Raw genomic sequence first — 12,393 nt, 5'->3', positions numbered from 1 at the left:
AAGGCCTACAACATTTATTGTATTCCGTAAGAATCCCACATATCAGTAAGAAATCAATCTGCCGTGGATGAGATGTAAATATTGTGGAAGTTGGCAACATGGAAATCCAAGTTCACATGCTCAGAAAGAGTGTGGACGAAGGGTCTCACGGCATTTGTCCAGTGCTCAGTGACTCAAGTTACAGGGGCTGACACACACTATAGTTGGTTTGGCCATAGCTCTAAATGTGTTTTTAAGCCTGCAAGTGAGTCATAGCCCAAGCACAACTGATGGTTTTCAGTCTCTTTTGGTTTGGCTCTCAGCAAGGAGTCGACAAATTTGGAGCAGAGGCCCGAATCTTGTCATCAAACTTGAGCGTGGACAACCTGTACTCTGGCTTGTTTACAGAATTGAAGTATGGAGGCTTGTCCTTCAGGTCCACCTTGGGCGGAGGCTGGACGCAGTTGTTAAATAGGTCGTCCATGTAGTCGTCCTGGGGCACGGGGAGGTTTCGTTTGCGCCTCCAGGTCTTAGTGGCAATTCGCACGATTCTCTTGGAGATGAGGTAAATGATCTCGCAGATGTTGAGGACGATGCAGAGCGCAGAAGCGCCCACCATGAAGTAGGTGAACACTTTCTTCTCGGTGGGATGGCCGATGTAGCAGTCCACTATGTTGGGACAAGGCAAGACCTCACACTTGACCAGCCTGGGAAGGTAGAAGCTGTCGTAGACGTGGTGGAGGATGTAGAGGAAGGCGATCTCGATGGCCGTCTTGACAAAGAGGCTGGTCAGGTACGTCCACCACAGGCCGCCGTGCTTCTTGCCCGTGTTGTTGTAAAGCTTGGCGTTCTCGCCGTGCTTGGCTCTGTGCTTGCGCTCGCGGTCATCACGGTAGGCCACGTGCATGACCACCATGAAGGAGGGGCACGTGATGAAGATCAGCTGCAGCGCCCACAGGCGGATGTGCGAGATGGGGAAGTAGTGGTCGTAGCAAACGTTGGAGCATCCCGGCTGCTTGGTGTTGCAGTCAAAGTCCTTCTGCTCGTCGCCCCACACCCGCTCGGCCGCCACCACGTACACCATCACTCGGAACACAAACACCACGGAGAGCCAGATGCGCCCAAAGGCTGTGGAATATTTGTTCACCCCACTCAGGAGGGCTTGAAATGTCTTCCAGTCCATGACTTAGGCAGTTGATCGGATGTGTCTTCTATGGACTTCTTAATTCTTGAACAGGGTTCTGGCTTCAAGAGCAAGGAGAGGACCCGTTAGAATAGTTTGTTAATCAAGGATTACTGTGAACATACATTTGAACTCAGGAACGCCATGCAACCCCATGATGCAAAACAACAAGGGACGGTCGAAAATCCTTAATGTAAAAAACGATTAATTTCTGAAAACCAATTGTCACCAAAATTCATGTGCTCACCTCTACTCATGCCCACTTGAACGTCTGAAAATATTAAAGGGAAAGTCAGCCCAAACAGATTTTTTTTCAAGAATATGTTCTATGCAGTCCCACTAGTTGAAACACGGCATTCTGATTAATGCTGCGTTTGTGGAATATGAGTTAAGCAGCAAAATCCGCCCGTTTTTAGCCTTCTCAGGGGGCGGCCATTTTGTCACTTCTGTTGACGGAAAAGGACATCACAGATGCTCAGGGATCAGATAATGACCAATCATGGCTCAGCTTCAGAAAAGAGGCGAGCTGTGATCGGTCGTTACCTGAGCCCTGAGCAACTGTGATGTTATTTTTAGTCGACATAAGTGACAAAATATCCGCCCCATGTTAGCAAACCGTGATCAATCTTCACTAAAATATATGTGGCCTTCTCTACTTGCGCCAATATTTTGGATTTTATGGCCGTTAATATCTTGTTCTACATATGTGTTCACAAAAAGGAGCTTAATGTCACTAAACAAGGGAAACTCTGAACAATCATAAAATCTAAAATATTGGGTCATCGTTATAATTATGTCAGATTTTGAAGTAGGCATTACGTATACAGTATATGTCCACACTAATTTTGTTTAAAAATGAATCTCCGTGTTCTGATGTCAGTGTTAAGCTTTTTCTCTATAATGAGCATCTGTGGAGAGCAAAAGGCTTAGCATCCCAAAAATTCTAAATATTGAGGCGGTCATTGTGATATTTTCATAGGTTGAAGTGGGCATAAGTAGAGATGGCCACAAGTTTTGGTGACGGTTTATCACAGTTTTCTGACATAAGCGACACAATTACGCTTATGTTAAGTGTGTTTGAATGTCCCCACAACAATGTGAATTGGCCAGGCTAATTGAAATCAATTCACCTTGAATTGACATCCATATTTAACCTAGTTATATAACTTAACAAAAACCGTTTGTTTGGGTTTCTGTTGACACAAAGTAGCTATCATATTTGAATGTACTGTCTAAAAAAGACGTTAAAAAACTTAACATTTATATAATACAACACCAAGTACATTTAGTTTGGTGTTTCCTCAAGAGTACAGTTTATTTCTTTGACGTGTTTGTGTAATTCAGAACACTTTAGTAAGTGTGAACCATGAGATACGTTTATTATTCTCAGGCCTGACACTGGACGCACAAACTATTTCACGTTTTTTATAACTTCACTTAAAGTCACCTAATGGTTTACATGAAAAGTATATTTGACTCAGACATGCCTTATATGGAATCGATTTAAAGTGTAAGTACTAATTTCGTAACGTTATATTTTCCACTAAGAATAAAAACGACGCCTATTACACGAGCCTATCTCTCGTTTTCATGGTTCCGATTTTAGTTCATCAAAACTCGCATGACTGCTCTGACAAGTATAAAGCCGTTTAAAGCAACAACACTGCGAATTGTTGTACTTTGAGAACGTTTGCATTTGTCCATTAAAAAACCCCCACGAATTTACAAACCGGACCCAAACGCACCATTGGAGGATTAAAGAGAGCTCTCATCTTACCAAAAGACGTCTCAGTCCATTTGTGGCGGAAAAGAAGATCGATCAAACGCCGTGTCAGCACATTTGTTGATTATTTGACGGTCTTTTCGCCGTGAAAAACAAGGAGTGTCAATGCGGACAGGTAAAGGAGCGCAGGCTTGAGAAATGCGTCTGTGGGTGTGGTTAGAAAATCCAAAAAGAAGAAGACAAACTGGAGCTGGCCCAGCTGTTCCTCCCCCCTCCTCCTATCTCGCGCTCCTCTCTCACACTTCTGTTCACTTATTACACAGCACACTTCAGACATAGAATATTATTTCGAATATTTCCTTACGGCACATGATAATCTTTAACACCCTTTCTACCTGAGTCTTTTCAGGTTAAGAATGCGTGTGCTTTGTGTAAGGTAATGTTTTTGTAATCATGTGTTGTTTGCTCTCTGTGTTACCAGGAACCAGTCTTCTTTTATCCTGACTTGTTTCCACTTGCTTCATGCACTCACTGTGACAGACACACCCTCCACTGAATCCTTTTTTTTTTCTTTAACCTGAACGAGAAGAGCATGCATGGACAGCAGGCTGCTATTGTGCTCCTCCTGTGAGTCTAGTTGTGCGTCATCATTAACTGGGGGTTGTTATCAACCAGTAACTCATTCACTATATACTACTCACAAAATGTTCGGGTCATATGGCTTTTGGCTGAGATTTCAGGATGATAATTAATGTACTATTAACACTACAGTTAATTGGATCTTCTCTAAACTTTTGAACGCACATGTTCAACTGTTTAATGATTCAACACATTGGGAGTGGAATGGCAAAATTCACAACAGAGTTTCAAGGATCTCCACTTCTATGCCTTTCTGTGACTCTTCCAGTCTCTTTGTTGCAAGCTCAGTGACTACTTTCCTGTGAGGATATTTTCTGTCTGAAGTCTCGCAATTGTTAGGCGTGGTCTTGGTCAGTGAGAATAGCATTAGGGGGGCTGTTTAGATACCAATTCTAATTGAACCAGGATGTGTATTGGAAACTTAGTGGATCAAACACCTGGTGTGAATTTTGTCGTTCAATTATTTATGAGAACAGCAAGTTGTGCAAAAAGTACTGAAATGTTGAGCGGTTGGATGTGTAAAACTTTAAAGAAGGTCAAATTAAGTTCACCTGAAAATCTTAGAGTGCATTTTAGGTTCATCCTGAAATTTCACCCAAAGAGTCAATATTACTATTTTCTTTAGTTGAGTATACTATATACCAATGTATATATATATATATATATATATATATATATATGTATATATATATATATATATATATATATATATATATATATATATATATATATATATATATATATATATATATATATATATATATATATATATATATACATACACACACATATATATATATACATATGTATATATATATATATATATATATATATATATATGTATATATATATATATATATATATATATATATATATATGGATAGATAGATGGCGGCACGGTGGTCGACTGGTTAGCACGTCCGCCTCACAGTTCAGAGGTCGTGGGTTCGATCCCGGCTCCGGCCTCCCTGTGTGGAGTTTGCATGTACTCCCCGTGCCTGCGTGGGTTTTCTCCGGGCACTCCGGTTTCCTCCCACATTCCAAAAACATGCATGGTAAGTTGATTGGACACTCTAAATTGCCCCTAGGTGTGATTGTGAGTGCGGATGTTTGTCTCTGTGTGCCCTGCGATTGGCTGGCAACCAATTCAGGGTGTCCCCCGCCTACTGCCCAAAGACAGCTGGGATAGGCTCCAGCACGCCCCGCGACCCTTGTGAGGAGAAGCGGTACAGATAATGGATGGATGGATAGATAGATAGATAGATAGATAGATAATCTACAAATGATGTCATAAATATATAGTGAGGTATATTTAACACTACAATAGATTATATTAACATGTCAATTGTCCAACAATATATGAGTCCCTGAAAATGACGGCAGTTGGGATAAAATGGTTGTTGTTCCTGAATATTTTTGTGAAACCTCTCAAGTTAAAGTTGAAAGTGTATAAAGGCAAAATCTTAATAACTCTTCCACCATTGTCAAAATACTTTTGAACTCTAAAAAGAGAGCAAAACAAACAAAAGCCAGCAAGTGATGTCTTGTCTGGGTAGATTCCTTGTCATGCGGGTCATGGTAATCAAATCAATCAGGCAAATTGCAGCTTGATTTAGCAAGCATGTCAACACTTGTTCACTGGAGTTGGTTTTCAGACACGTTTGTGATCATATTCCAGTATTAGTGTAGCAAAAATAAGTTATGTAGTTCACTATTCATTTCAAATCCCCTTCAAGTCCAATCAAGCGCCACAAAGCATTGTCTAAGATGAGAAAAACTCTCAACCAAGCCCATTCAAGGATGAGGGAGCACTTTCCATCTGGTAAATCACAACGATCCAATGCGGAAATTGGTACAATGTCACCAGGAAGCCTGGTGAGCACACCAACAGTGAAAATATTTTGACATCCTCCTCACACTTCTGAGCAAACGTGGATCACTTCCTGTGGGCATAAAAACTTTTTAAATTGTTTGGCAGGGGAGCGGCTCGACCGGTTAAAATATTTCAAGGCAAGTAAATAATGTGTGTCCTGTCAGTGAAATGAGGAATTCTGAAATATCAGCCCCTCTAAAAGGTCTGGCAGCTGTGAGCTAAAAGTCACAGAAGATCACCACATTTCCAAAGTGACTTGTGATGTTTGCGCACGCAGTTTATGAGTACAGAAACTTGATTACAAGTGAATGGACACAGATCTTATATGTGAGGGGGAAGGGAGAAAGACTTGCTTTTTGGCTCCAATTGAAGAACTAAACTGGTCCAGTCAGTCTGTTGGGACACACCTGGAGGAATGCACCAATTTACTCAACTTCTTCCAGCGTGTTATGACAAGATCAACCCACACAACAACGTCACAACACAATGAGAAAGGAAACATAATGTCAGGATGGGGGAAAAAAACCCAGATATTGCCAGGAAGAGAGATCACCTGAAAGTTCTCATGATTATCAGCACATTAAGGAGCCAATGAGCTGAGATTTGAATGATAAACAAGAGCAAACATTTACTCGAGCTTGCTTCTATGTTGACATGAAGAAGGTACACGTGATTCGAAGCAACACAAGATCTCCACTGCCTTACTTAGCCACGTTCAGATCATGCAGCGAAGTGTGAGCATTTTTGTGATAGAACATTATACGCTCAGCCTAGACAAACAGTGCAAATAAAAGGAATAATCAATCGACAGGCCTCACGGACATCGAATTCCTAAGCTGGGTGGGCCCGCACGTCACCGGGCATGACTCAAACCAAGGTTCCACCTTTTTTTGCTCTCCTCAAAGTACCAATCGAGCTAAATCACAAAGTGTTGCTCCTGGCAACATGGTGGACAAAAACTAAACAACATAAGCAGAACCCCCCCAATAATGTTTTCTTGTTTCCTAGAAACAAAGCAAGATAGGACTCAAGAAGTGGAAAACAAGACTATTTAATGAAAATATATTTACATCATGAACATCACAACAGTGTAAAAACAAGCAACTTGAATCTTACATAACAAAGTGGTGATAAATTACATTTTTTATACACAATGTAAAACAATGGAAGCAAATGCACACACGCACATATTAACACACACATTATGGACAAAAGTATTGGACATGATCACACAGGAAGTAAAAGTGGAAGGAAAATGTTACAGATTCCACTCTTTTGGGAATGCTTACATACGGCAATAACTACTCACTCACTGCTGGCGTTCATCCCAAAGGTAATTCAAGGCTTATCATTAGGGTTGAGCATTCCACCTATGTGACGGACCGTATACACAACACCCTCCCGCTCCATTGGGGGAGGGGGGTCTTTCATCACAAATATCGTGATATAATAATATCGTGGTGGGGGTGCTAGTGGTAGTTTGTCAAAGTTGGTAGTCGGAAACGTTAACGGAAGCCTGTTTAAAATGATAGTCGGACTGCCCTATAGGCGATTACTATTTGGTCCGGCCGGACAAAATGGCGGACAGACGGACGGCGGAACGGTACCTCTGCTGCAGGTGGAAGGTGATAAACCGACCGCAAATTTTTAAAACGCCCAGTTCTGGTTTTACTTAATAGTCTATTAAATGATTGCTAGCAAAACAGGAAATGGTGTGGAACTGATTGTTGAGCAAATAATTACAGCAACATAAGCAAAATTGAGTGCACTACTTGGGTGCAAACAGCAGTTGATTTGGTCTCATCGAGTTACACTACTGCACTAGATCATCTTTGGGAAGTTGAGTAGCGTGGAAACAGGAGTTCAGAACATTCAAAGATCTGGAGAGTACCCCAACTAACTTTGGGCAAGAGGCAGGCTACATAGTATACACAAACAAACATTCACAATCACAATCACATTGATGGCCTTTAGGGTCATACACATTTGGGGAATTTGGGAGGAAGCCAAGCAAAAACAGGGTGAGCATGCAAACTCCACACACGAAGGCCTGAAGCAAGATTCAAACGTCTAACCTCAACGAGAGCGTATAATTATTTTCGGGATTCTTTTTCCGCGAGGTCCAGGAATCCCACGGGATTCCCGTGGGATGGGCGGTAAATTTACCTTTAAATATGGGATTGGGACGGTACAGGATAAGAAATTCACAGGCGCAGATGGGAGCAGGATTATAAAAAACCCGGACAGATGCACAGACATTTTTAATGTAGCTGACCTCCAAAATGGCAGCAGTACAGGAGCGAGGAGTCATTTGCACCGGGAGCGTGAGGGGACAGGATTTTTTGTGGGGGAGTGGGATGAAACAGGAGTGAAAATCTACTTCTTTGTCACCCTCTACTCACAACCACTCGTCATCTGTTCTGCCCATTCACCTGTTAACTGATTGTTCATTTTCCCCATAGCTGACAAAGAAAATGCAGTCAAATGCCCATCCCCAGTTCAGAGCTTTGAAGTTCTCCTCCAACCATGTGCTTTTGATGTAGTACCACTATGTTCAAAGCACATAAAATATTAATTAATTTAGAAAATTTAAGATTCGTGAGGGGGGGAAATTTAAGGGTCTGGCCCAATCTCTGATTAACTGGATTAAGAGGAGTGTCCCAACAGTTTTGTCCATGCAGTGTATGTGCGATTTGAAAAGACTATACAAACTGAATGAAAACATTTGGAGGTTTGGCACTGGCTAGAAAGGAAAATCTTACACAGAAACCATGACTCTGTGTGTGTGTGTGTGTGTGACCACACTCTCCAAATCACAGACTGACTCATGTAATGGTCCCAAGCCTGCTTCGCACAAACATGACTTGCTCTTTGTCTCTCAAACTCACACTAAAAACACTACTGTGACCATGTTCCATTGCGGGTCAAGAACCTCAAATTTCCAGATAAGAAGTCAATGCAGATCATTTTCTGACGAGATTAAGAAAAGTGCCTGCCTTGTCAAGTCTTTGCCTGAAATAACAACAAAAATGATTTCAAGATACGGCCACGCTGTATGCTGGGGCAGGGGTTTGCGGCGTGTTCTTTTTGGACATCTTCAGAGCGTTTGACTCCACCAAGTTGCTGCTGCTGGTGGTCATAATGTGGTGGGAGTGATGGGCGCCGGTGTAGATCTCGTGGCAACGTTTGCCCACCAGGTAGGCGATCTCTATAACAGAGAGGAGGATGCAGGCCAGGCTGGTGACCACCATGAAGATGGTGAAGATTCGCTTCTCGGTGGGCCGGGCGATGAAGCAGTCCACCGTGTTGGGACACGGCTTCTGCTCGCACTTGATGAGCAGCGGGAAGTCGTAGCCCTCATAGATGTGGTAAAGGAGGTAGACAAAGGTGGTGTCCACGCCAACTTTAAAGATCAAAGTTAAGACGTAGGTCCACCACAGGCCACCGCGTTTCTTGCCCGTGTTCTGGTAGAGACGGTGGCAGTTCTCGCCGAACTTGAGGCGATTCTTGCGCTCGCGGTCCTCACGGTAGGCTACGTGCATCACCACCAGGAACGAGGGGCAGGTGACAAAGATGAGCTGCAGGGCCCACAGCCTCACGTGGGACACGGGGAAGAAGTGGTCATAGCAGACGTTGTGACAACCCGGCTGAGCCGTGTTGCATTTGAAGTCCTTCTGCTCGTCACCCCAAACTTTCTCGGCCGCCACAACGAACACCAGCACCCTGAAGACAAACACGATGGACAGCCACACTCGCCCGAAGGCGGTGGAGTACTTGTTCACCCCGCTGAGGAGGCCCTGAAGGAAGCCCCAGTTCATGATGAACAACTTTAGTTGCTTCTTACTTCCTGCTGATAAAAGTGGAAAAGCATAGGATAGGGGAACAAAACAGATCCCAGGTCAATTCTTAGTGGGGCACTGTCACAATTACATGTACAGTGGTACCTCTACTTACGAACGTCTCTTCATACGAAATTTTCAAGTTGCGAAACGCCTCAACAGGAAAATATTGCCTCTAGTTACGAAAGAAATTTCAGGATAGGAAAGGTCAAAGTATGGGCTGATACTCGCAGTATGGGCTGCTACTAGCAGTATGGGCTGCAACTGGCAGCTCCGGAGTTTCCTGAACGCAACATACTCATAGTTGCTCTGCCATTGGCTAGACTAGCATCTTCCTGGCATCCCATTGGCTAAGAGGGACCTCTACCGTAAATATTACGTGAATTAGAAACGAGGAAAAGAAAAAAAGGAGAAAATCGTTTTCAAGAGATAATAGAAAAGTATGAAAGGGGGATGCGTTTGGTTGATCTCGCCAAAGAATATGACCGTAATGTATCGACAGTCGCCACTTTATTAAATCAGTTCTTTACAAAACGCCAGGCAAAAAACACATCTGAAAGAGAACATGACCCAAAGAGGGCTAAAAGCGATGAGGACAGCAATTAAAAGGTAAACGACCATCATTTTTATTCCTTACTCTGTCCTTTGTTTTTTTTACATTATGCACAACTCTCATTTATTGTGCAATAATCTAATTGTAACATGTATTTGTTACATGTTTTCATGCATTTTTATGCTTTATAAAACATTTATGTCTCAATATTGGGGGGCTTGGAACGGATTAGGGCATTTACATGGAAAACACATCTCTACTTATAAAATTCTCTGCTTAAGAAACTTCTTTCAGAACCAATTAATTTCGTAAGTAGAGGTACCACTATATGTCAAATATTTTCTGGGTGATCAAGAAAGCAACATTTTCATACGTTGTTGTATCCTTAGTAGATTAAAATATTATGGCAGTAGTACATATGTATGTTCTACCCCAACGACGAATCAGAGGTCTACAGTTGAAAAAGATTGTAAACTGTGATATCATGTAACAAATGAAAGTTATTTGTTGTTGTTTTTGTTTTATTACGAAGAACAAAATTGGTGAAAATTAGAGTATTACCGCGAGCTGATTAGAGTGGGAAGCCGAGTGGAAACCCTTTCGTCTATTTCGATGGCAAATCAGTCAAGTTGCGTTCATGGAACCAGTTACGTGGGAAGCCAAGCAAGATTTACGCAAATTAGCTGCTTTCGCACGTCAGCGCTTGCTGAACGATCTTAACTGAAACGTGTAAAAAAGACGACAAAACCAAATCAACTTTGTTTTAGTATTCAATTTGAGTAGGCTACTTACAGTGTAGCGCGGAAGAGCAGAACTCGGATGAAGCTCGCCAACAAGGCAATCTGAGCAGTTGTCAACAGGACTGACGAGTGGAGGGTGGAGCTGTTCCTCTGCCATGTCTTTGCAAAATGCAACCTGCCTGCCCAGGTGTGGCAAAACCATTCCACCACTGTTTGTTCGTCGAATCTCTGAGATGCGTTCACTTTTCTCTTTTTTCCCCTTCTTCTTTTCTTAACCCCACCTATGTCTGCAGCAGTGCGCATAGGGAGGGGGGAGTGGGCAACAAGGTTTGAGGGGCATCCCTATAAAAAGATTGCTTTCAACATTTAGAAAAAAAGGCATTACCCCCACCCCCAGTTACATATAAAAAGCAGTAGTAGTAATGATAATAATAATAACAATATTAATAATAGTTGTAGTTATTTTACCTCAAAATTGATCTTTTTTTTCATGCATTCCAACGCATTAGCAGGTGTTTTAGAGTACAATTGCAGTGCATTTGCATTACCTAGTCGGGAAAATAGGTTTATTTTATGATTTATTGACTTTCCCCCCTTAGCCTCGAGGGATATTAAATGTTGGCCCTCGTTGAGATTTTGAGTATCAGAGGGCAGATATCACCAGTAGTATGCGGAGCTGAAATGCAAACGCAAAAGAAATACATTGAAGACAATATTTAAAATCATTCACTTATTCCCTACTTTCATTCACTTATTCCCTGCATTGTTGTTGTTTTTAAATATATAATGGGTTGTCTGATAAATCGTTCACAAGATGGTGAACTCACTATGAGAGCTCACAGTATGGTTGGGGAGAGATTCCTTAATTCTTCATGCAATACTCCGGTACTGTATATTATAATAAACAACACTGGTGAACACATTTTTTTTTTTTAAATTAGAGATTCAAGTAAACATTTCTAAGTGATTCTTTTTGCGCTGATTCCGAATCGGCAATCGGTTTTTTTTGGTCTAACACATCAAATTGTCATAAAGTGCTGTACTGTAGTAATTAAGGGTTAGGTTCAGCAACAGATGTAGCAACATTTTTTTCTGAAATATCACAATTACGCATGGTAAAATCCGTATCACACAAGCAAAGTCAAACTTAAAAACAACTAATTCAAATATCTCAAAAACCTATTGTGCTAGAAAGAAGTAAAGACCTGAAAAAATTCATAAAAAGTACATATTTTTAATACATAATAAAAATGTAATTTGACCAGCATAATTTAAACGCCTTGAAAATATGCCCCCTAGAGGCCAGGATGTGATCTTAACAATTAAAGATTGAATGCACTGAATTTTATTTTGGAGTTACACCATTAAATTCATTCAAGAAACAGCATTTGTGAAGTCACCCAAACATTTCTACCGGATTAAGGCCGAAGGATTTGGCTGGCCACTGCAGAACATTAAAGGGATGCCCATGCTGGGTCGGTCCATTTTTCATTAAGAAGCTCGGTTTGATTTTTTTTTTTTTAATCTGGAAAATGACGTTAGTTTGCATTTTCAATTCAATCAATTTGTTTTGGAGAAATCAATAAATACCCAATGCCTTGAAAAACGCCCATCGGAAATGGGCAACATGGCCACGCCCCCTCCCCTACCCGCCCTCCATATCTTGGTGGGAGTCACGAGAACAATTGGCCCAAAAATGTACGTGGATATCGCAATTCAGGCCCACTTCAACCTCTGAAAATATCACAAAACAATTAGCCTTTTCATGCCTTAAAAGAGCAAGAAATGAGCATCTTACGTGCAAGCGCCTGTCTGTTTTCTTAGACCAAGATACGCAAACACAATGCGTTCCGAGAGGCATTTT

At 41.7% G+C, this 12,393-nt stretch overlaps 2 protein-coding genes across 5 annotated transcripts in view; both read right to left on the bottom strand.

Moving 5' to 3' along the window:
- The window catches only part of gjb3 (gap junction protein beta 3), a 3,749-nt gene extending 560 nt beyond the window's left edge, over positions 1 to 3,189 (bottom strand). Inside the window, exons 1-3 of one of the 2 annotated variants that reach the window (XM_086049506.1) lie at positions 2,940 to 3,189; positions 1,410 to 1,433; positions 1 to 1,224 (exon numbers count right to left, since the gene is read on the bottom strand). The exon at positions 1 to 1,224 is cut by the window's left edge and continues 560 nt beyond it. In XM_086049506.1, coding sequence (XP_085905632.1) covers positions 299 to 1,162 — 864 coding nt within the window. In that variant the 5' untranslated portion in view covers positions 1,163 to 1,224; positions 1,410 to 1,433; positions 2,940 to 3,189 and the 3' untranslated portion in view covers positions 1 to 298. The remainder of the gene's footprint in view (positions 1,225 to 1,409; positions 1,434 to 2,939) is intronic. The other variant, XM_086049505.1, reaches the window with a different exon arrangement.
- A 3,243-nt stretch (positions 3,190 to 6,432) lies between these two features.
- gjb10 (gap junction protein beta 10) lies at positions 6,433 to 10,951 on the bottom strand. Of its 3 annotated transcripts, none has more exons than XM_086050099.1 (2): positions 10,582 to 10,951; positions 6,433 to 9,244 (listed from the first exon to the last, which is right to left on the bottom strand). In XM_086050099.1, exon 2 carries the CDS (start codon positions 9,213 to 9,215, stop codon positions 8,433 to 8,435), a length of 783 nt encoding a protein of 260 aa, XP_085906225.1. In that variant the 5' UTR covers positions 9,216 to 9,244; positions 10,582 to 10,951; the 3' UTR covers positions 6,433 to 8,432. The 3 variants fall into 3 exon arrangements, with proteins under 3 accessions (XP_085906225.1, XP_085906224.1, XP_085906226.1); XM_086050098.1 differs by having other exon boundaries at positions 6,433 to 9,247; positions 10,582 to 10,949; XM_086050100.1 differs by lacking the exon at positions 10,582 to 10,951 and adding an exon at positions 10,351 to 10,568.
- Positions 10,952 to 12,393: the final 1,442 nt, after the last annotated feature.

The sequence above is a fragment of the Filicampus tigris genome, chromosome 13 (genome assembly GCF_054856515.1).
Source record: "Filicampus tigris isolate MCC_2025a chromosome 13, RoL_Ftig_1.0, whole genome shotgun sequence".
Lineage (NCBI taxonomy): Eukaryota > Metazoa > Chordata > Actinopteri > Syngnathiformes > Syngnathidae > Filicampus > Filicampus tigris.
The sequence above is the reverse complement of the archived record's forward strand: the minus strand, read 5'-3'. Positions and strand labels throughout refer to the sequence as shown.